The sequence below is a fragment of the Carex rostrata genome, chromosome 13, assembly GCF_964058835.1.
Source record: "Carex rostrata chromosome 13, lpCarRost1.2, whole genome shotgun sequence".
NCBI lineage: Eukaryota > Viridiplantae > Streptophyta > Magnoliopsida > Poales > Cyperaceae > Carex > Carex rostrata.
This window is the reverse complement of record NC_135930.1, coordinates 5,392,839-5,418,287: the sequence shown is the minus strand read 5'-3', so window position 1 is coordinate 5,418,287 and position 25,449 is coordinate 5,392,839. Positions and strand designations below refer to the sequence as shown.

The following is a 25,449-nucleotide window of genomic DNA, read 5'->3' as shown; positions in this document are numbered from 1 at the left end:
GATTTGCAAAGACCAATATTGTTGCTCTTTATACTAGAATTGTTATTGGTCGTCAAAAGAACGACCAAAATGACTTTAAGATTCTCAAATATCATTAATAATAAGACAATAAACTTTTACATTTTTTTTAATTAATGTATATATATATATATATATATATATGACAAATGATGTAAGCCTCATATACATATAGTGGTAAGTATAATATGAGTAAGGCTGGGGTGCTATGGATAGCATATAGGCCTCTATGCTACGGCTCAATATTCAAGTTTTTAAAATCCAAACGGTCGATCCGAACCGTTCATCTTATTCTCCATATTAATATCTGCTTGGAGACCAAATTTTATAATTTTCTGAATTTTTTTACTATTTATTAAGCCACTTTGAAAATCGCTAATCCAACGGTTTTACTGTTTTGTGCAGCCACCGTTGGATCAACAATTTTTTAAAATACTTAATAAATAGTAAACAATTTCATAAAAATGTAAAATTTGGTCTCCAAGCAGATATTAATATGGAGAATAAGATGAACGGTTCGGATCGACCGTTTGGATTTTAAAATATGAAATATTGAGCCGTAGCATAGAGGCCTCTATGCTATCCATAGCACCCAGCCTTACTCGTATAATATATATGGTTCATCTCTCATGAGTCATGATTATTAGATACATGCATTAATTTTGGATTGAGAAAAAAAAATGCACGCTTTCTAAAATTTCTATTAAATAATTAACTTATATTTCTAATATGTAATTTTTTATATTTATTTAAACATAACCATATGAAAAGATTTTCCAAATAAAAGAAAAAAACTATCTGGATCGGTTTTATTGCTAAAAACCGATCCAGATACTATCAGGATCGGTTTTTAGCAATAAAACCGATCCTGATACAATTTTTTTTTTCAAAAAAATTTCTGCAAAAAAAAAAAAAAAAAAAAAAAAAAAAAAAAAATAGGGTCGGTTTTTAATAAAAAACCGACCCAGATTTTTTTTTTTTTTTTTGCAGAACCAATTTTGAAAAAAAAATTGTATCAGGATCGGTTTTATAAAAAAACCGATCCTGATAGTATCAGGATCAGTTGTTCTAAACAACCGATCCTAATAGTTTAACTATTAGGATCGGTTTTTTAGAACAACTGATCCTGATAGTATCAGGATCGGTTTTTTAGAACAACCGATCCTGATAGTTCACAAATTTGGATCGGTTGACTAAAAAACCCGATCTAACTAGTTTTTAGGATCGGTTTTGTTCAGAAAACCGATCCAGATAGGTATTAGTATCGGTTGTTTCATATAACCGATCCAGATAGGCCGATCCTGATTCATGTTTTTCCACTAGTGACATATCGTTTACAGTTTACTAATTACATACAATATTCTTAAGGTAACTGGGCCTAAGTGTAGAGGCTGCTGCAATTGTCATATCGCTCGAACTGAAGCTCATTGTTTCCGATATCATAAATCATATGCATATCCATCTGCATAGCATTTCCCAGAATTGATGTTCCATTGTCTTCATGAGGAAGCATCATTAGGCAATACACCGTATTTTCTGTGTTCGTCACAAAATAGTATAAAACACTCATATCTGCACCATCAAAATGCAGAGTGAGCTGAGGAATGTTGGGTACCTCTTGTGCCTGAGTGTTGGAAAAACATAGATCCAGACCAAATTGGGAATCTACTCGTTGTAAAGTGTAAACCCATTTGTGTGATAAATGCATTCTTTGCTTCATTGTAAACCTTCGTTTCCAGATAAGTTATGGGAAACGTGGATGATAAAACCATTACACCAGTGCCATCTGGCTTGGGAGGGGAGCCAGTGGATAAGATAGTTATGGGTGTAGTTCCAACTGTTATCCCGGTCAATGTAATGTAATATGAAACCGTATTATTGTATGACAGCGGATTACTCTGGCCTGAAAGAAATTTGGTGGAACCACCTGATGCACTGGTCAACTGAATATTAGAATTATAGATGAAGGGACTGGTACCAGAAGGATTAGAATTCAAACATGAGAATTTTCTGACATTTAGTTGATTCAAAAAGCTGCTACTTAACCCCAGCCCAATATACCCTATGGAATTGCCATAATTCCCAGTGTTTTCATAACCACACCCAAAATTAATTCGATGGGAAGCCCCATTATTGAAATAGAATATGTCGCTTGACATGTAACCAGCAGAGGTTGCATAAGCGGCGGTGTAATTGAAATTGTATGGGCAGTTTTCATTTGAGGAGCATGGCGAAGTAATGGAAAAGGTTTTAGTCTGTTGATACACATGATCTTCTGACAACTGACACAACATGAAAGTGAGGTCAAGTGAGATATCTGGAATGAGATCGACAGGTTGCTGATTGATTCCAACTTGGAAATTTAGTGGGTACGTACCCAAGCTAATATCCACTGTGGAATCAATAGGACTCTATTAGTATCACCACCAAATGATGTGCAGGTTTGTTGATCTTGGAAGATCTTCCAGATCTTGCAGATTTTTTTTCCAACACGGAATGCATCCCTCAAGTCGTAAATGAAGGACTTGGTGCCGGTGAAGATCCGGGCAAAGGGTATAGGGGCTGCAGCACACAATGGCAGGGAAGGAAGACATAGCAACAGAAGGAGAAAAAAGAACTTTGTATTCATGTTGTTGGAAATTAGATAGATTGAATTGAACTGTTTGGTTAATTTATTTTTAATCTATAAAATCTCTATACCTGAATGAAAGTGAACGGCTTGAGTCGGCTTTTTAAATTTAAAAAATCAAGATTTTGAGTGTTACATACCATCAGCCTATAATTAGTGATATATAGCATGTTAGACATATTATACACACGAAAACACAAACCAAAACACATAAAAATGATTCAATTCTTTTAGTTGGATATGGAACAAGAAATTTTAAATATATTGTTGAAAAGGCGACATTCTAATTGAGATGGAGATAAAGATTTGCTAATAGCTAGGCCATGACGTTAAATCCAATCCAAACTCGACAAAAATGTTTCAATTCTTTTTTTCTCTCTTTTCATTTAACCCTATCCCAGAGAAGAAGGAGAGGATTTCTATTCATAATTGGATTCATTCAATTTAGATAATTTTCTTCAAGGAATCCTATATCAAAACACATAATCTTTAAATTAAGATCCTCCCTTTATCTATTAAAGAATTCTTCAATATATTACAAAAATAATTCCGGTGATAGATTTCGAAATTTAAGTCCTATTGGTACGCGCAAGTTTGAAATATATAGGCACAACTCAATACTTGGTCTCTCATTTCACCTATCTCCATTTGCCACACAAAAGTGTAATGCCAAAAATCTAATAACTGGCATCGGACACAAATACTCGGTGAGTAAACCCCTTCCAAAACTAAAAAGGTCGACAATATTATATTTATTTGGAGCTCAACTGATTTTCTTAAATCTAAAATGATTGGTTGGGTCAAATACTCAAACCCAGCCGATTCATAAATCAAAACCAAAATATGTCCTGAAATCGGAGATTTCTGAATATATATAATTGATTCAGAATAATTCATAAATTTACGACCTATACTCCCTCCAAAAAGAATCAATCCGATTGATACTAATTATGAAATTTATGTTTCACCAAAAAGGTCCCTACAAACTAGAGATTCATAATTAGTGAAGTGTACGTTACTGAATTATTACTCATCAAACCTTCACGTCTTATCCATTAATTTTCTACTGTGTACTTTAACGCAAAAAAAAAAAAAAAAAAAATTCTACTGTGTACACACTGAGCAATACTTATGAATCTATCCCTACAAGCTAGAGCTTCATGCGTAGTGAAGTGTAACTGGATTATTACTGATCAAAACTTCATGCCTTTTCCATTTATACTAAGTACAAACTGATGAGCAAAAGCTCAACAGCAAGAACAATAACTTTTTTTTATATATAACACCAATACTTTGCACAATGTATTTATCAAATATGATATAGATTTTAGAGTAATGTCTTAGTACACCATATATATAAAATAAATAGAATTAATAATAAATTCAGATCCTTTTTAAACAAGAGTAAGAACGGAACGTGTAATTAAGAATGATTTATAGTACTTTATAGTAAGAAATTATTAACTTTTAATAATGTATTACAAAATTAATTTTTTTATGTCATTTGATTTATAATACTTCCATACCATACCATAATTATCCGATCAAATAAGTTTGAACCATTCAAAAAATGTTAGCATACTGAATAAATTTCTAGATTGTTTTGGCATGTAATTTTCTAGATTTTATTTGGATGCATGCCAAGTTGCCAGATAAGACAAACCACCACCAAACCTCCATGTTGAATTTTGAAACCAACTAATACTTAAATTAACTCAAAACAAGAGAAGAATTTTGTGCAGAGGATTCACTAGAAAGAAAAATGAAGGCAATCGTGGTTTGTAAAAAAATATTCAAAGTTCAATTAAGGGTTTATTAACTAGCAATATTTTCCAATACATGCTTAAAAATAAATTTTGGTATAAATTATTTTTGTATCCGTAAATTTTGAAAAAATAATTATTTTTTGAAATATTGAAGAAATGTACAATGATCAACAATACCTTAACTATGAAGTATTACAAGAGAGAAACACAAAAATATTATTTAGTTTTATATTGCATCTTAGACACATCAAATAAATATTTATTAAATGAGGAGGGGATGAAAGATTAGTATAAAACCCATCCCCTCAAATATAAAAATATAAAAACTAAATCATACGGATAAATTAAAATACTAATAATACTTTTAGAACCTAATTAACACTAATATCAACTTATATACACCAGCGATTGACTCAAGAGTCAACTCCTATTGTTCTTTGCCGCGGAATTAATCCGTTGTATTTGAATTTTCAACGAAAGTTTCAATGAAAGTCTAGTAGCTATAATACGTACAAATAAAAAACAGTCAATGAAAATATTGTTTTTGTCCTTTTATACGAAACCAATTCTTCTTTGGAAACCACCAATGTACTCAATAGTCTTACATATATACAAGAATTCTTCATGTTTTGTTTGAATAAAGAATTGTCAAATTATCTAGCTGGAGAAAGGCAACGCTTTCTTTCATAATTTAAGAGCACAACAAATTAGGGGTAATGATAATAACATTTTTTTGGACAACCATGTAACTTTTTTTTTCCCAGTAAACTGCAAAAAAGAAAACGCATGAAGAACTTCTAATGCAGTGCCTTGATTAGGGGTAATGATATTAACACTATTATTTTCTTTCATTAACACACAACAATTCCAAATATTCCAAACTGATGGATGATTTTGTCCAGAGTTAAATGTCACTCCAAAATCCAGCCATATCATTATTCATTGTTATTTTGATATATAACTAAATTATCTTATTAAAACCATTTGGATTCCTAAGAATATATTGAAAATGAAAACAATACCATATATATTAGTAGATGTAATTTTTTTTGTTAATTGCACACACCAAAAGAAATATAGTAATCAATCATTTGCAGTATTTTTTTCAATTTTTTAAATGAAATTTGTTGCTCTTTTGCATAGATCATTGAAATCAAATTTCACGTTCATCTTTCGCCTATAAATTTTATAGCTAATTAAGATCTCTTTGTCTACCATATATCTGCGTTTATGTAGGGATCATTAAAATTTATTGCGCTCTTCGCTGATTGAAACAAATTGGTATTAATATTCTATTCATAGATTTTTGGAACCATAGAATGAAATCACCATCTCCATTATTTTACTTTCTATAATTATCACACCTTCAATATTTTGAAGCATATTTTAATTTATATTATAATGATATATTATGTATGGATATTTAAGAAACAATAATTATATTTAAACGTAAAGAGTTTCTCAAATGCTTGTGAGTTGCGACATGTACCCGCTTCGGATCCGGACCCTCTTTAGATCCGATAATCCACAAACAACCTATAGATATCTATCTACCCAGTACCGAAATACTGGACCCAAAATATCTACTGGTAGATAGGAATCCGGATCCGGACCCTACCCGATTTGAAACTAGTAAGTATATGAATCAAAATTCAGATCCGAACACTTTTAGAATACAGATCTAAATATAATAGTTTCCGGACCCTACCCGACTCAATAATACCTCTACATGGGGGATTATTTAGGGAACTGAGATTGGGAGATCTCATTTGTCCCTAATAATAATGATTTCCAATTGTACCCTTGTGTGAGCCCTCTAATCAAGAAGTCTATGGGCTCTCTAATCAAAGCATATTTGTTTCTTCAGGAATCTAGATCAATGAATTAAAATTTCTTAATCTACACCGTTTAAAAAAGTGAACCCTTCAGATTTAATGGGAAATAAATTTCACCTGCTTCTCACGTGCGGAACTAGACGAAACCTGATTCTGATTAGAAGACTTAGCATATTCTGCTCTTTGTATCTTAGATTAAATTTATACTCATTCTTTGCTTGAGCCTAATAGAGCACAACATTTGACATTTTGCGTATAAAGTCTTCATTAAAGCCTCCTAATAGTCTTCGAATAATTACATTTTTAAAAATTTGAGATTCTAATTTTCTTTTTTTCGAAAAACATTACTGGTACTCCATGTTGATGTCTACCCAGTACACTACTGCTATAATGCTTCATATTCAGTAATATTCGAAGGAATAGTCAAGATATGACTTGTAAAATCCTGATACAACAAATCAATTTGTTTCTTATACTTTTAATGAACATAACTTCCCTTTAATGCTTATGCAAGAGAGTAAAAATCGACCAAGCAAATGAGCAACAAAAATTCCAATTTTCCACTAATCAATTTAATTCTTGAACTATGAAGATATCCAAAACTCATAATTAATACTGTTAAGAAAATTAAAGTCTCACATAATTGATAACAAATATTCGAAGACTGTTAGGAGGCTTTAATGAAGACTTTATATGCAAAATGTCAAATGTTGTGCTCTATTAGGCTCAAGCAAAAAATGAGTATAAATTTAATCTAAGATACAAAGAGCAGAATATGCTAAGTCTTCTAATCAGAATTAGGTTTAGTCCAGTTCCGCACGTGATAAGCAGGTGAAATTTATTTCCAATCAAATCTGAAGGGTTCACTTTTTTTAACGGTGTAGATTAAGAAATTTTAATTCATCGATCTAGATTCGTGAAGAAACAAATATGCTTTGATCAGAGAGTACAATGGGAAATTATTATTATTAACAATAGATAATTAATTCTATGGGTAAAAAAGAAAGAATTGTAAGAGTTAAGGGACAAATGAGATATATTCAAATGTTCGGGGGTAAATAAGAAATTAAAGAACTCTTTGAGGGTATATATGAGAAATTAACCCTAAAATAAAACAACTATATATATTACATATTATTGAACTTTGAATCAGCTGAAACTGTGTACCCAACAAAACAAACAAACAATTAACAAATCTTAATTAGATCAACATGCATGCTCAGTTTGTTAAACGACAATCCTTGCGAATCTCACCATCGACAGCAGTTTTCACACCAATTCTACCAAGCTTCAACATGGATTCAACAAATGCAGTGAAGAATGCACTCTGATCGGTTGCAAATTTGTCGACTATGCTTGTTGACCTCGTGTCTACATACAAAACCTCGTCTGAGAAGAGGACCCCCTTCTTCTGTTGCAGCATCTTGAAATAATCATTGTCGAAAGTGTTAACACTATTATCAAAGAAGACGAAATAATTCACGTCGTTTACCGCTGCAGGGCATTTGCCTTCTAGTTGGATTGCAAACCCTGGATCCAAGTATGAGTCGGGTGTTGGATTATACAGACGGTTGTTGACATGGAAGCAGCTGGTGGCACCGAGTGTATGGGCGCCTAGCAACAAACAAGTTTAGCTAACATTGGTATGGAACTTGAAAAAAAAATATAAAGATATTTTTCAAGTAATTGAGGAATACACAGAAACAATATATATTAACCTGACAGTGCAACCAGATCTGTTGGTGTTAGGTTATGGACAGAAAACCTGCTCATGAGTTGATCGAAATCTTCAGATGGTCCAGGCAAATTGACGCTGTTTATAGTTGAAATCTTCCCGTCGTACCTCCCGAGCTCCACTTTCCATGTTGGGCCACCGCTCTAACATACATATATACAAAAACAAAGCCTCACTACATACGTACATATTCATTCTTGCTATTGGCCTATTGCCATATAGAACAATTAGAGAAATTATTAATTACCAGAAAAACAGCATCTCTAGCAGCAAGAGCTATTATATCAGAACAGGAGACCTTGTTGGTGCACTGTGGATCGGCATCAACTGCAGCCTTTGCTGCCATTATCGTATTGTATCCATCAACTCTGAAGAATTTGTTATCAAAGTTGTGTTGTTCATCATCTTCGTTTGCGTTTAGGATTAGGATCGAAGCATCACAGCCCTATATCATATTAAAAAAAAGACATGCTATGTTATTATGTAATAATTATTTTTATTAGGACAAATCAATAATCATCCAGTTTGGAGGGAATTTTATTTTACTACATGAATATGGAAATTTTGCAATATGAATAAAATGAACACCTACGGTTCAGAGTTCAGACTCTACTGGAGCCAACAATCTGCCAAGAGATCAAAGCTGATAGTTAGTTAGAAAAAATTGTTTGTTAAGATGTTTGTTAAGGAGTTTGTTAGATCCATGGTTCTGAAACTTGGAATCGGAATCGGAATCCGATTTTTGACCGTGGAATTGGAATCGGATGAATCGGTCGGAATCGGATTGATCGGTAACTCGGATTTTTTTGGCAGAAGCCTTGTTTTGTAGCCAAAAGCAGGAAAAAATTGATAAAAATAATTTATAAAAAAACTATGTTAATTAAGACAATATTACACTCAAATAATCCACTAATTATATAATGTATTATAAACATTACAAATAGAACACATTTTTATTGTCAGAAGTTATGCCGAACTGGCTAGATCATCTTATTGTCCTCTGTATTAAAATACGAATGGGGATATTATTGTAGAGAGCCAAAAAATGAAGACATTAATGCATTAAAACATCCTTTTTGTGAATGCATTAAATCAAATTGATGCATGGGGTCGGTGCTAGATTTTATTCTCACTGTTTTTTTACTCAGTTTCTTTATGTAATAGCTCAGATGTAACCTCCCAAAATTTAGGTTTTTTTGTGATAAATTAATACATGTCTAAGGGCCTTTCACTAAAAAAAAATGTAAAGTTGATTAATGAATAATTAATTGGATATATATAATTTAATATTGAATTAATCGGATTATAAATTAAAACGATAAAGTTCGAATAGTTCATAACGAATTTTCAAATCAATTTCAATTAAAATTTGTTATTTTTGAACTAATTGTTTATTATCATTTTTAAAAATGGTATAATAATTTTTTTATCTAATCATTATATTATAGCTTGGACATATAATACAACATTAAATCTTGGTTTTCAATATTTTTCAGATATCTACAACACCCTTCTTTCTAAAAATCTGTCTCTGAATGAACCAATATATAAATACCCAGCAAAAAAATAAGGATGAGAATGTATGCCTAATAATTGCCACAAAGTGTATGCAACAAAGGATCAGAATAATATGATTATAGTAATATTGGTGAACTCAAGTCCACGCTAGTTTTATAGAAGTTCGGCTCATTTATTAATTTTACTCCTACTCGCACCCCTTTCTTTAGAGTTCAGTCTAATTTTGGACAATAAAGTTCGGGCCCATTATAAAGAATCTGGTTCATTTCTTTGGAATTAAATGAAAGGTTTATATCATGGTCCCACCGTTCAGATGTTTTTTCCCCATTTTTGCATCCCCTTTCGTTCTATTTCCGAACCAGTGATGAAAACTCACAAATTTTCAGCGAATTTGACGATTTTGCCAAATGGTGAGGCCCAGTCAGTCAGGGGTAGGCAAACCTATATTCCGGGGTAGACAAAACTCATATCCGCCACTGAGCGTAACCCCACCCCCCAAACCCTCCGCCCCCTCTTTCTCTTACAGTGCAGCCCTCCGCCTACGACAGCGCACCCCCCAAACCCTCCACCTACGACAGCACAGCCACAACTCGACCTACGACAGCACAGTTGCCGGCTGAGACTCGGTCCAGGTTAGTGTGATACCGTCATTTTTGCTTTGAATCGGCTCAACTCAGTGTAACTCGGCTTGACTAGGGCTGACTCGACTGACTTGGCTGGAAAAATCGAATAACTCGGCTGAGTCGGCACTGTTCATCCGAGTTTTTCTGAGAAACTCACACAGGCACGAGAATCGGGTACTCGGCCCAGTCCGGTCCGATTCCGAGTTGACTCGGAATCGGCCGATTTCCGGAACCATGGTTAGATCAATTCTGTTAGATTAGTAACTACGGTTAGCTATTGTAATCCAGGTTAGAATTAATAGAAATTAACTATGAAGGATTGTAATTCTCTATAAATAAGGATGAGACAACCTTGTAAAAACACAATCTGAGAAATAAAACATAATGATTCTTTCTATTCTAGCATAGTTCATAGTTTGATTAATATATATGTATTAGTATTGCATGCATATAATATATCTTAATTGTGTCAGAAAAAACTACCTGAACAAAACAATCATGGAAAAAGAGGCGTAAGGTTGCAGCGGCAGCTTTGTTCGCGGTTGACCTCATTTCGTTGACAGCGCCTTGAACGAGGTTCTCAAGATTGGGGCAGATGCTATCATAGTAGGTTTCGCTTAGCGCTGTTGCACCAGAGTAAAGGACTGAAAGAAAAGAAACTAACAATAGAAGTTGGGGTTTCTTCATGACTTCTACTTTCTTTAATTAATACACTACTAGGTTTTATTCTTTTAACTTTCTAATTTGGTTTGTGAGTGTAGGGATGAAGCAATGAGCTTATATAGAGTTCAAAGTAGTACGCGTTAATTAGTTGAGAGACAAGGAAAGATATAAAGTGATAGAGATTGTTTCCATTACCTAACAACGAATATAGTATAGAGCTGGAATTTTAGGAGGCGTGGTCAAGGTGAAGAGGAGATGCGTTTGAACTTTGAAGTAGCCGTAGCAGTACGTAGCACATGTATTTCATTAGATATTACCCGATTTAATTAATTTGTTAATGTTGTTTGTCTCCAATTCAATTTCACTTATCTGGATAATATTTTCACCAAGAAATAATACCAGAAAGTTATATATATACTTGTTGTTGTAGAAATAATATCTTGAAAATGAGCATTAAATGAAACATAACTATTCGAAATTGTCCCTTCAAATAAACAAATCTGAATTGCATTTGCCATGTTTGTAAATGAGTTAACATTCTGATTAATGTTAAAAAAAACATCAATTTAACCAGCAATATAAAACCAAATGACCATTTACTCTCACATTTTGAAATTCTTTGAGTTTTTGAAAGAGTAAATTGCATTAATGGTTCTTAAAGTACTACTTTATCATTTAGTCCTTAAAAGTTTAAAAAATATTAGTTTGGCCCCTTAAAATTTTCTATTTGTACCTAATTAGTCATAACATTGCCATGATACAAAGATTAGACGAAGACGGACACATTATCATTCATGTCCTATTAATAATTATCAATCGATGTATGCAAATATTGTTTTTTCATTATGTTTTTTTCTCATAAAGATCCATGCATGCTAAATTGTAACTATAGTGAACAATTAATTGTGCAATATAATAGTTTCTCTCGTGGATCAGTTAAAGAATCCACAAACATAGGAATTAATGGAATGTAGGTCAGGATTCATTTAAGCAAACTTTTCTGGACCATAAGAAAACCAAATTAGTAATCAAGTAACTTTTTTTCTCACAATCATAATATCATTGATACACGAATATAGATATATTCACTTATATCTAGTTTATTCATTAATTATAATGGTAATTAACTTATCTTTTATTGTGTACGTAATATTTGAATAAGTTCTAACTCTATAATTAATCTAATTACTTTGAAACATATTTTGTTCGAACATATATAGTATAATTTTCTATATAATACATTTAATATTTTTAATTTGATTTAATTCCCCGATTTATATTGGATATTCGTATTCAGATTCAATAATTAATTAATTCCATCTCTTTTTAAGATCAACTTGCGGCGGATTTGATATATTAATTCTATCAGTTACAATTATATAGGAACCAAATTGAAATCCATTGAAGCACACTTAAATCAAATTGTATAATTTAGAATGATATGTGAAACGAATTAGTTACTCATCAGTTATATAACAATAAAAATATTGTTTTAATTGGCTATATACTAAGAGCCATATATATAAATACACCCAAAAATTATTCATATATACGTATATATCCTCCGCCAGTTATTGTACCTGGAGGTGAGTTCTGGTACTATACATAGTGCACATTGGTCTGTATTACAAATTTATATATTATTTTTTAAATCCAAATATTCGATCCGTTTTTTCAACATTATCTCAATATGAAAATGTACTTGGTGTCAAATTTTACATTTTTTTATAATTTTTATACTAATTTTTTAGATAGGTTGAAGATTACTTAATCTAAAGATTCTAGACCATTCAAAAAAATATATTCTAACTATTTTTTTTTTTAAAAGATAGGCATATAAAATGACATCTAAGCACATTTTTATATAGACATTATGATACGATTGATTTTCAAGTAGGTAGCCTCACTCTTAATTTAATTTGGTATGTATATACTAAAAGCCATATATAAATACATAATTGCTGGGTGTGGTTCATCACATATATAATTGGCATTAATTATTCATTGACCTGACATCTCTCGTCAACGTTAAAAGTCATTGCAACAAAGCTAGGTCACCACGACCCCACCATAAAATTTTCAGAAAAGAAAATTTCTTTTGGAAGTATATTGATTGTACATTTTACACCACAATTTATTCAGACGGCTCCCTTTCGTAAAATAAATACAGAATAAAAATTCTGCGAGTAATGACTTATTCAAACCATTGGAATGACAGTACGTGACAAAGTTACAGTTCTGTCCGAAGCTGGAATGTGTACTTGTCAATGTCTGGAGCTGTGTGACGTCATAGATTTAGAAAAAAAAATATCAATGAAAGAAAACAAAACTATATCGCAGTGAGAATATAGTAACATGCATAATAAATGAAAGAAAACAAAACTATATCGCACTGAGAATACGGTAACATGCATATTAAATGAATGTGTGCTATCAGTATACATTTTTATTTTCGAACATTAAACAGTTGATGTAAACCGTTATGAAAATGAATATGAGATCAAATTTTATAATTTTCGGAATTTGTATTTTTTTTTAGATAAATAAAAAATTACTATCTTAGATGGTCTAAAAAGTTTAAGGAAAATAATTTTATATCTACTTAAAAAAAGAGAAATTATTTGGTCCTCCCGATCAATTCCCTAAATAATTCCCCAAGTACAGTAATAAAGTGATTTTCTTCTTGTTTGGAACTTCATTTATTTCTCTCTCCTGTCCACTTTTTTTTTTTTCCCTTTTTTTCACTCTCTATTCTTTCTTTCTTGAAAACTTTAGGAACAGCTGTAAAGTATATTTATTTTTTTATTAAATAAAAATTAAATTAAATTCATCATTTTACATCATAACATCAATGAAATAAAAAAAAAACAATACAATAAATCTAAACATTAACGCATAAACTTCTAACAACACAAACAACTACTAACAACACAATATTTAACAAATCGGTTTCAAACAATTGTCAATATCCTCTCTCTCACCTTCTAGCACAAGCCAACACTGGAGAAGGTTAGAGATGAAGTGATGAGGTGGAGGCATGAGAGATAGTAGGAGATGAAGAAATAATAAACGGTGACATAGAGAGGCAGGGAGGGAGCATGCAAGTACCTTCTAGTGCTAAACCCCTGATTCCAATCCTAGTTGCAAACTGTATGCTTTAAAGATTTGCACTTTGAATCTTTTAAAGGTTTTATATAATATTTGATAGCTAGGTATAAAGATTTTGATAAGCTAGACATAAGGATGTGGAACAATTAAGTACTCTTTTTTTGTTGTTAGGTGGAATACGTATAAAGACTTGCACTTTTAAGTTTTAACCTTTTAAGCACGTGGTATAAAAAACGTGATATGATGTGTATAAATACTTAATATGTTTGATATATAGTCTTAGTGCTATTAACAAAAAAACTAAAATCAATAAATTTTGACAGGGTATGATGAAAAGTTTAAAACTAATATTTTTTTTAATATTTTACACTAACTACTCCAAACTTAATGTTAGTTTTTCATTTAATATTTCAATTCAAATTCAAGTCCAACTAACCTTCAGTCTTTATAAAGACTTGATATATTTAGTTTATAAATACTTGGTATGTTAAGAATAAACAGGAGCGAAGACAGCATGGTATAGGGGTAGGCATTCGCCTACCCATGAGTTTTTTTTTTTTTCTTTTGGATCAAGTTATAATTCGGACTTGCCTAATTCTGGCCTGTTACTTCTTTTCATTTACAGCTCAGATTAAAAAAAAAAAAAAACAGGAAAAAGGATTTTTATTTTTTTTGTTTAATCAAATGAGAACTGGAGAAGTCATGGAGGTAGGCCTGCTAATGAGTTGAGCAGCTTAATATTTCATAACGAATTGAACTCGAAATTGAAAAAAGCTCAAACTCAACTCAGCTCGCTTTTGAAAGAAAAAAGCTTGGTTCAATTCGGTTCATGTAAACACTTGACTTGATTTGGCTCGGCTCGCGAGCCGACTCATATTCTTACTTATTTTCCGTTTGGATACTAGCTAAAAAAAATTAGAGAGTTATCGCAATATGCTTTGTCGTCTAACATCTTACGAATTTTCTAACAAATGACGTTTTTAAGGTATACGCCTTCTGTAAGTAAAAATTCCATCACAAAAAATAAAGAAATTTAGGATAAACAATCTAAGCAGTTTACTATTTGACCGTTGAAATAAAAGAAAAATAGTCATGTTATTGACTTGGAATAATATATAATAGCATTAATATACGAACGAGTCCCTCGCAGTCTTGTAAGTAAAGCATAATAATTTCCTTTGAAGAAGTTGCACAAACCACAGTCAAACCTACGGGCTTTGGAACATGCAGTCAAAGATATTAATCGGTGAGAGTTCGACTGATCATCAGATGCATGTGGTGCTCATAATAAGTTGAAATTTGAAAAAAAAAATTGAAATTTGAAAAAAATTGAAATTTGAAAAAAAAAATTGAAATTTCGGAAAAATTGAAATTTGAAATCAGTGAATTTTTTTTTAAATTTGTATATATATGAAAATAAATCTAGGAAACTAAGTAAAAATATGAGCCGACTCGCGAGTTGGCTCGTGAGATTGCGAACTGAGCCGAGTCGAGCCAAGTGTTTACATGAGACGAGCTTTTTTTTTTTTCAAAAATGAGCTGAGTTAGAACCGAATCATTTTGCTTCTCTCATTGAGCTGAGCCAAGTTTGAGCCAAACCTTAATCATTTGCAGCCCTAAACATTGGGCGCCAATATATATAAATCATTATTAATTTTCCTTCTGTTGCATATTTTGAAATCATTAATTTTTTTTTTAAATCATCCTTCTGTTGCATATTATATGATCATATTCAGACAAGGTGTAAATTAACCACATAAGTGATTGATCTCATCAGGGTTCTAAATAGCGCGCTATAGCATTTTCGGACCATAAAAGCTATGGCTCTATCAGCGCTATAGCGGCGCTATTTGAGAATAACGCTGTTTTTCAGTTGACACGCTATGACGCGATAAACGCTATTTAAACCTTTGGATCTCATACATTTCTCAGTTTATCTCGACATTTTTTTTTTAGAAAACAAATTATATATGTCGCTGTCATGGAACAACGATGAAAAGTATAACATTTCCTGTGACTTACATTAAATATGGTCATAAATCACATGATGTTAACAAAAGCCATCATTTTTTGTGAAGACCAGCTGAAATACGCGCTTTTTTTTTTAATTGCTGCGCGCCTTTCTATCCCGATAGGAAATGTAAGATCAATGATATCCTTGATCAAGCTTGTCCATTAATTAGTTACCTGCTGCATATGATCGAATATATAGAGCATGGAATTTAAATCTGTGAAATAAAAGGTTAATTGAGTCATAATAAGCATTATGATTTTACGACAAATTTGGAATCCAGTGGAACTACATATATATATATATGGGGCGCCGTCTCCAGGTTCTGTTTTCTTATCTTGTCTTGTGATGCTAGAAGGAACACAATTCAGATTTAGATTTCACTTCTGTTTCTCTCAACTTCATTTTCTTGTCTGTCTTCATTTTAATTCAAGCATGCATATATTTTAGAATTGCTGTCTCTCTGTCTGTATAGGAAATGGAAGGTCGGTCATTGATTGAACCTTGATCGCATTTTTACGTAAACTAGCTGGTGCATATCAATATGCATAAAGACTTGTTAGGGTTTGGTGCAAAGAGGAAGAAGAGAGGAGAGACAGATTTGGAGTAAATTGAATTTATTAATTTTCTCTCTCAACAAGAGTCTAAATTACAAATACATATAAGCAAGATACATGACCCTTTGGGTCCAAATAGCAATTTGAATCATAACATAATGATCTCCACATTTAGCCAAATTGCATCTAAAAACAAACTAAAACATAAAACAAATATAAAAATACAGCGGCAACATGCTAGAAACAAAACTAGCTCAAACTAGCTAGAAATAAAATATAAAGATAATGGCAAGTAGGGCTGGCAAAAAAATTCGAGGTTCGTGATTCGATTCGGGTTTGATTCGGGTTTGATTCGATTTTAATTCGATTCGAAATGGGTTCGAATTGAAACGAACCAAACCAAGTTCGGTTCGGAATTAATTCAAACCAAACCCAAACCTAGCCTGGTTCGATCGAAATGGGTTCGATCATTTTTATGGTTCGAATCTCATAATAACATCGGCCGTCCATTTACCTGATGAAATTAAAATCCAAGATAGAGAGTCATAATTTAACTTAGCTGACACTCCCTCGCTCTCAAATCTCAATAACCTAGTTCTCTCTCCACCTCTCCCTAACTCACTCTCCCTCTAGCTCTAAAATCTAGCCGACGCTCTCGGCGACTGGCTGTGTCTCCGGCTGTCACTCCTCTCTCCGGCCTAGATGACTGTCTCTCCTCTCTCTTGGGTCGTCTCTCATAGTTTATACTAGGAAAACCGTCTCTGATGTATTTTTTCATAAACAATTTTTCAACTTAAAAACACTTATTTCATAGTTCATACCGGTAAAAGGAAGCCATGTGAATTGTCCTGCGAGAAAAAATTAATGTATAAACTACCGGTATAACTAGGACTGCTAAAAAATAATTTAGTTCGTGATTCGATTCGGGTTCGATTCGAAAAATGTGTAGTTCGCAATTAATTCGATTCGAAATGGATTCGGTTCGAAACGAATCAAACCAGGTTCGGTTCGAAATTAATTCAAACCAAATCCAAACCTAAGATAAGTTCGGTTCGTTGCCACCCCTAATGGCAAGACAGGAAGCACACTCCACCTCAAACTGAAATCTCACCCCAAAACATCTTAATGAGTGCTCTCAAATGTCAAGTCATTGTCGATGTTAAACTTGACCAATAAATTACTCTTCACATTCTCAAGGGCGCGTGATTCCATGCCAATTAAGTAGCTTGGTCAAAACCCATTATCCAACTAAGGCAACAAATACATTCATTTCACATATATATGTATACTACTTTATTGAAAAGAAATTATGACTATGCTAGCGCAAGTAAACTAATTAATACACTCTTTTCAATGCTTATTATATATATAATTGTCTTCTATAATTACTTAATCGGATAACGGACACGAAATAGATTTTACCCGTACCCTTACCCATTTAGATAATGAAAAAAATATTTACCCGTACTTGTAAATTTACGAGAAAAAAATCTTACACGTACCCGTTTTATCGAATACGTTACGGATCGGATAAAAGAATATAAGAGTGCTATCGAATACGTTACGTACCCGTTTTTTTTTTTTTAACCTACATTTTTTTTTCCAGCTACATTTTTTTTTTCACAAGCCACACAAACATAATTGTGAAATGGACTTTATAAATTTCTATGTTGCGGACGACAACCTAACTAATATCCAACTTCAGCATGGAAGACCGCATGGTGATATCCATAGTGGATCACAAGCAATAGCAGACAAAAAAAAGTTATTCTATTGATGTAACAGAAACATCACGAACCTCACCTAGACACGTGCTATCCCCGGGCTAACCTAACGGAAACTGCGACGATACAGACTTTTCTATCACAAAACGAGTCATTATGACCCTCTCTTTCATTGTTCGGAGAACAATTTCGCACTAAATTACACTGCTACCGTTACGGAAGATATGAAAGAAAACAATTCTGAGGAAAATATGCGTCAGTTTTGTGTAGAAGGAAAACAATCCGGTTTTGGACTTTTGCTTTTTAAAATGGGCCGAGCCCGGTTTGAGCCAAGGCCCGTCCAATTAGCAGGCTTTTATTTTATGCAGTATCTATAATACCAAGGTTTTGTATGAACTTGTCGCCTTTTGACCATCTTTATCAAAATAAAAATGCTCTTACAAAAAAACTAATTTTTTTTTAGTAATTTTCCTGAGAAATTAAATTGTTGTAAATACTCTTTGTAATTTTAATTTTTATTCAATTTTTTGGACAGTTTTCATATTTTTCATACATTATTACATATTTTTAATTAACCATTTTATCAAGATTTAAAAAAAAAAATCAATACTGCAAGTCCGAACACCGACACAACACGTCTAAACACGCATTATCAAACCGTATCATATCATATTCTGCATATTAACAACACTGTGTGGCATAAAACACAACACGACATGTTTTAAAATTTCGACCTATTGTCACATAGGCACAACACTAGTTCTTTCATTATACCAGTCCATTTATCCGCTTTAAAAGAGTACAACAGCACCGACACTGACTCAGCTTAATTATGACAATGGTCCATAATTAAGACGAAACCGTTGAACTCTGCTCGACCATAAAAATCTAAATTATAACGAGTGGAGCACATCTGAACCACGTGATTTCATAATTAAAAAGAATAAAATAACTGAAATTTACACGTTAATTATATGCCCATCACTCATACTACCTAAGGATGTAAACAGAGAGAGAATTCGGAGCGGACAATGCTGATAGAAAATTAATATACGAATACAAATATGGATAGTAAATAAATGTCTAAGTGTAAAACTAAATCTGATTTAAAAAAATATCACTACAACAAAGTAGACACTTTTTGCAAGGAAAAAATCGTTTTTTCAACGGTCGTCCGTCGCAAAAAGAAAAAGCTGAATAATGAGAGTAATCCGTCGCAAAAAGTCACTTTTTTATCTTCGCGAAAAGTGTCTCATTCTTGTTGTGTATATAGATACAAGTTGTAACCTCATTTACTTTATAATATGAACAAAATATACATAGAGACGACAAACACACATTTACAAAATTTAGATTGAGGGAGCTGAAACATAAAATTCATAATATGATTATGTGATCCACTGAGATTTGAACTCAAGTCTTCACAATCATAAAATAAATTTCTTACCACTATACTATAAACAAACATGTAACATTATGAGGGAATGAACTATATAATTTAAAAAAGAAAAAAACTTAAATCATTTCAATATACATGATGAAAAAACTAAAAATTATGAGGTAATTAAACACCTCCTAACTTGACTTATGATCTGTTCCTATTTACGAAGTAACTAGAGAAATTTTGGATAACAGATATTCTACAGTGTTCTCTAGCGGCCTTCAATTTCGGTTATCGTCAGTTGATCCGTAGAGGTGGCAGTTGATGAATCATGTTGCTTGAATGACATATCTGAGAGAAAACCTTTAATTCTTGTACCAAGCCAGGGATTTTTGGGGTCCTGTAGCAATGTGTCACTTGATAGCATTGTGAAAACAGAGCTCATGAATGGCCTATCAGCAGGACATTCTTGCACACACAGAAGTGCCACATGAACATATCTCGTTAGTTCTGTTACGAAGGCCGAGCTTTCCACTGCGTCATCAAACAGCTTTATAATGTTTCCTTCTTTCCATAATTCCCATGCCTACAAGCATGAAAATTTACACAGTTTTAGTATAATATTTAATTATATCAGTCTTGATAAATTATTTCTTGGAATTTGAAAAATGTCACTCACATAAGCAATAAGGTTTTGATGACCTCGATTTTTCTGGCCACTTATTATCTCAAGAAGTAGAACTCCAAAGCTGTAGACATCAGATTTAACCGAAATTGCACCCTCCAATATATACTCAGGAGCCATGTATCCACTTCAAATATTTGAAATAAAAGGAGAAAAAGAATCAACATGAAATTAGTCAAGTGGAACTTATTTATGAAGTACAAAAACTGAATTGGCACATACCGAGTTCCTATTACAGTTTCTGTGTTCATCGCTCCCTGCTCTCTTTTAAACAATCTTGCTGTGCCGAAATCTGAAATTTTGGAATTCATTTGTTCATCTAATAAAACATTTGCTGCTTTCAGATCTCTGTGGATTACGTTGAATCTTGAGTCCTGATGAAGATAAAGAAGCCCTCTAGCAATCCCAATTACAATTTCTAACCTCATTGTCCAATTTAAGGAGGCACGCCTGGTAGCATCTGTTACATGAGTTTCCAAAATATGAATTGTAAGGGAAATTTTAGCTGTAATTGGTGAATTGATGGAAGATAAGGAAGAACTTTAGAATGATAAATTAATAGTGTTTCGAAGTTGAGATGCATACCAAAGATATAAAAATCTAAACTTTTGTTGGCCATGTACTCAAAAATCAAAATTCTCTCATTGTTCTCAATGCAGCATCCAAGGAGTCTAACAAGGTTCCTATGCTGTAGCTTTGCAACCACCAAGACTTCGTTCATGAACTCGTTTATTCCTTGCCCGGATTCTTTTGATAGCCTTTTCACTGCGATTTCTTGGCCACAAGGCAATTGACCCTGACATGTTTTGTGAGTGCCTTTTTATGAGGTGAATAACATTTAGTTTTTTTTTTTTAGTATTATTTTTCCTTAACTGTTTTTTCACATTAGCTTTTTTTATTTTAATAAGCAATTATATAGAGTGAATCATGTGTATTTCTTCTGAACAAACATGTGATCATAATACAAATATATAGCAAAAAGTACCTTGTAGACAATGCCAAATCCACCTTCTCCTAATTTGTTTTCATTTGAGAAGTTATCTGTGGCACGTATAATCATGTCCATGTCAAAGACAGGGAGATCTGTTTCTTTGAACGACTCATTTCGCATCAAATGCTTCAGGCTTTTACCTGTGGTAGAAGATATGGCTGCATGAATTACAAAGTCTTCTAAAAGCAGAAATTTTTATTTGCATCTGCAATTTCTGTTATGAACAGGTCTGGTCATTGAGATTGTTAATTCAATTTGTTATAGTTGGGTTGCAAATTTTCGATCCCTAACTAACCAGTCAAGATATAAATTAATCATTCAATCAGAGTTTGATGTTAGACGGTGGGGTTTTTGTGAGTTCAGTGGGTTTTATCTTAAAAAAACTTATTTCAAAAAATCATAAGAACCAATAAGATATAATTGGAAGAAGTACAAATAAGAATGTTATATACTCTTAACTATAGTAGAGGAAGTTTTAAAAAATTAAAATTAACAATATCCACATACTGTTATAGTTATAATACTGTTATAGTTTTTTGAATGAAATAATACTGTTATAGTTATGTACACAAAATACGTATTACAAATATATCTGCAGGATTTATCAAATTAGAATCCATATCTAACGAATCGAATTCTAAATCCGCACCATTTCAGGTCGGATTGGTTGGGTCATTCAGAATAGTCAGATTAATCAGATTTTATTTAAAACCCTACTGTTACCTTGTTTTGAATATTTCATCTTTTTCCTCCATAGTAGATATACAATTGAAGATATGAGGAGCACCAATATTATGCTACTCGATATTATTCCAATAGTTACTGCCCTCCGTTTTCTATTATTTGTACCTACATTGAAAGACAGTTTCTTAAAATCTAAATTGGTCTTGATCTAAACTATCTAACACACAATATGGAAAGTGAATGTTGTTTCTGATATTAATGAAAAATGCATCAAAACAAATCTTCTGGAACTCTTATTTTCTGTAACTTGCTATTTCCATAGTTGTTATTGCTAAAACAGAATACTTTGATTACTTCCAAAGAAAAAAAATGTCAAAAGAATCCCTACAAGTTATGAATCCATAAGCAAGATGAAAATTGAGGGAAAACTCACCAAGCTCAGACTTTGGAACCTTTACATAAAGAACTTGTCCGCCATCAATGTACTTCGTATCAGTAAGTACAGTTTGCCACATAACACAGCCGCTCCCTTGTCTCATGATATCCAAGGGGGCATATGCCATGCATGAGCAATTCATCAAGCACTTGCTCCTGCACTCTGTAACACTGATGATCGCATCAATAGTTGCGTTATGCGAATATGGTAGCATCACTCCTTGAATTTCATAAAACCCATCACTATTAGCACTACAACCTAATGGTAACATGCGTTTACACCCACCTGAAGTGTTTCTCATGTTCCCCTCCATTGGTGTCAGTGGCTCAAATCCTCTCAGACAACTACAGGCTTGCTTATCATTAATCTGGCAAATACCGAATGGCCCACACCTTGCGTATTGGCTACACTCATCTCTTCCTGCCATGGGGTACCCGATCCAGGATTGATGAGGTTGATCCCAGAGAAAACGTTGGATTATACCAGATTCGTGCAGCACTAATCGGGACATGGTCGAGGTTGACGTAGCTTCAAATCCATATGACACCTCATCTTGATTCCACACAACTATGAAATTAAATATGTTTTGATAATTATAAGATAACATCTGGGGTACCCCACTAAAAAATTTTCCATTCCAAATACCAGTACGGCCAATTATCTGTGAACGGTCCAAGACAATAATCTCAGGAGCACCTTCAGTATCCCAGATAAACCTGTAGTTACCTTCTGAAGGGTCATTGCTGCTTTTCCAGGAAGAGAGATATGTCTCAAAGCCAGTCCTGAAGTTTTTGCGAACTTTCATGCCGGAAAGCAATGTATTTGTTGGATAATCAAAACTTTGCCATATGATATTATTGCTTATTTGATCTTTCAGTATAAGATTTCCAGAATCATTCAGCTCCAATATTGGACTGAAATCATTGGCATCACTTGAGGAGTTAGAGCTAGACGACCATACGGTCCTTCCTGTTGAATCATACAGCAATATTAACCCTCTCTTATTTAAGGTTAGTGTCCCAAAGGTGTTGTTCAAGGGACTATCTCTGTTTGCAACCCATACGACAGTGTCTGGCGAGACTGTGAACCAAACACCCACGAAACGGTTGCTGGATGAACCAAGGCTGAAGAACCCGAGCTTAAATACGGATTTTTGTGAGACAAGAGTCTCTCCATCTGTAAGGTTTTGAGCACTCAGCAAGGTATCGATTGGGATGGCAAAAGGTGAGAAAGAAAGGAGAAAGAGAGTAATTGTGGATATTTTAGAAATCATCTCTTTGATCAGACTAATATCAAAATATGAAGTGACCTTCAATAAAGATAAGTAATGGAATGGAAATTGAATTATGATTTTTCTGATCTTGCGATCTGGTTGATTTCTAAATTCTTTCTATTATTTTCTCTGCACCAAATAGGTGATAAATCATCCTACGTGTTAGACAGTTACCCGAGGGAAACCTTCGGTCATAGGTTTCTGAGTTCTGACTATGATTGATGGGGACTTTCTGGTAAGATAACAACTATGTTGCAGAGAAACGACATCTACCGGTCTAGCAAGAAAGAAAAAGCGCTCTATAGTAATACTTTGTGCTTATGTTAATTAATGTAATTTACTAGTTCAATGGAGAAAACGACACTTCAACCAATTAATTCATTGTTCAATATGAGTCCATTATATATAGAGTGAGAATTTATTGATTGATGTAAGTGGTACGTGGGTGGGTCGTAGATGGCAGTGGGTGGAACATATTGATTTAATAAATTTCTCCAGATGTCCACCTAGTTTAATTAATTCCATGTCCATTGCACCACACCAGTCCATTTATTTTAGCGTTTTCATTTGGTCCATTCATATGATCATATCTTCTATGTAGTCATAGCAAGATTTGCTGGGTTCAAAATTTTACATCATAAAAAAAAAAAAAAAAAAAAAAAAAAACCAAGATAATTTTTAAGATGCAGTTAATATTTAAAATTAAATAGTAAATATTAATTCGTTAATTTTATTACTGTGCTCTTATTGGCGGTATATTTCAAGTCCCATACTCGGATGGTCTGGATCTGACTGGCAACATTCAAAAAATTCTACTTAAAAAATCACTCAAATTCGTAACTCGCTCATAACTCGCTCGCTAACTGCTCGCTTTAACTCGTTCATTTACAACTCGAGTTGGCTGACTTGTTTAATAAATGAGTTGAGTTTGAGTATACCCCAACTTACTCATTAACAACTCAAGTTACACAAAATTTGTCATAATAAATCCTATGCCCTTGTAAATGTTGTTGTTTAGATTGTATGTTTTGTTAGTTGTATTGTTAATTATATTTGAATTGTTTGTGTTTAGATAAACTCTTACCAAGTCATTTGAATTGTTTGCATTTAGATAAATTCTTACTATTATATAATTATAACTAAGGAAATTGACTGGTCAAACGAGTTATAAATAAATTGTTAGCCAACTCGAGTTGGTAATGAGCTGAACTTAAGTTGACTTTGCAACTCGTTATTAATTACCATCCCAACTCAAATTGACTCGCTCATTAACTAAATGAGCTGAGGATGAGTTGGAGAAAACTTACTCTAACTCGGTTCATTTATGGCCCTAATTCTATCCCAACTACAGCAAATTTCTCGGCTTGATGGTGAACCCTCATTTATCATGAAAATGAAATATTAACAAAGAAAACGTCCTGGAGTTCTCCTCATTTATTATGAGTCATGACTCATGACTGGATTTCCGCAGCATTTCTAAGGATGTGGGTCCTTTTTCAATAATAACCTCACCAACCTTCATGGTACACCTAATTAAGCCTTTTAACAATTATATATTCATTTTTACACTGCCGAATAGGTCGAATGGCCATTGGAGCTACTTTAGGTTCAATGGGCTCCAAAGCCGTCTGATTTGCTTCAAGATGTGTGCAGCCTAGTATAAATTTTTGTGTTCACGGATCTTATATCAAATTGGACAGCTAAGAAGTTCATTGGACTTAAAAGTAGATTCAATGGACATCGGACCTACTCCTTTCTCTAATTTTTAAACCAAAGAGAGAGAAATAAAAATAGTATCTAGGAAAAAGATGA

General features: G+C 32.9%; 2 protein-coding genes across 2 annotated transcripts; both read right to left on the bottom strand.

Annotated features, from left to right (window-relative positions):
* Positions 1–7,427: 7,427 nt before the first annotated feature.
* On the bottom strand, positions 7,428–8,378 carry LOC144564767 (peroxidase 45-like). Its single transcript, XM_078314370.1, has 3 exons — positions 8,231–8,378; positions 7,967–8,126; positions 7,428–7,862 (listed from the first exon to the last, which is right to left on the bottom strand). Exons 1-3 carry the CDS (start codon positions 8,327–8,329, stop codon positions 7,468–7,470), a joined length of 654 nt encoding a protein of 217 aa, XP_078170496.1. The 5' UTR covers positions 8,330–8,378; the 3' UTR covers positions 7,428–7,467.
* An 11,332-nt stretch (positions 8,379–19,710) lies between these two features.
* On the bottom strand, positions 19,711–23,680 carry LOC144564565 (G-type lectin S-receptor-like serine/threonine-protein kinase At4g27290). Its single transcript, XM_078314164.1, has 7 exons — positions 22,362–23,680; positions 21,968–22,093; positions 21,239–21,384; positions 20,839–21,049; positions 20,476–20,713; positions 20,248–20,380; positions 19,711–20,154 (listed from the first exon to the last, which is right to left on the bottom strand). The coding sequence occupies exons 1-7, from the start codon at positions 23,635–23,637 to the stop codon at positions 19,840–19,842; spliced, it is 2,445 nt and encodes an 814-aa protein (XP_078170290.1). The 5' UTR covers positions 23,638–23,680; the 3' UTR covers positions 19,711–19,839.
* Between the last annotated feature and the right edge of the window lie 1,769 nt (positions 23,681–25,449).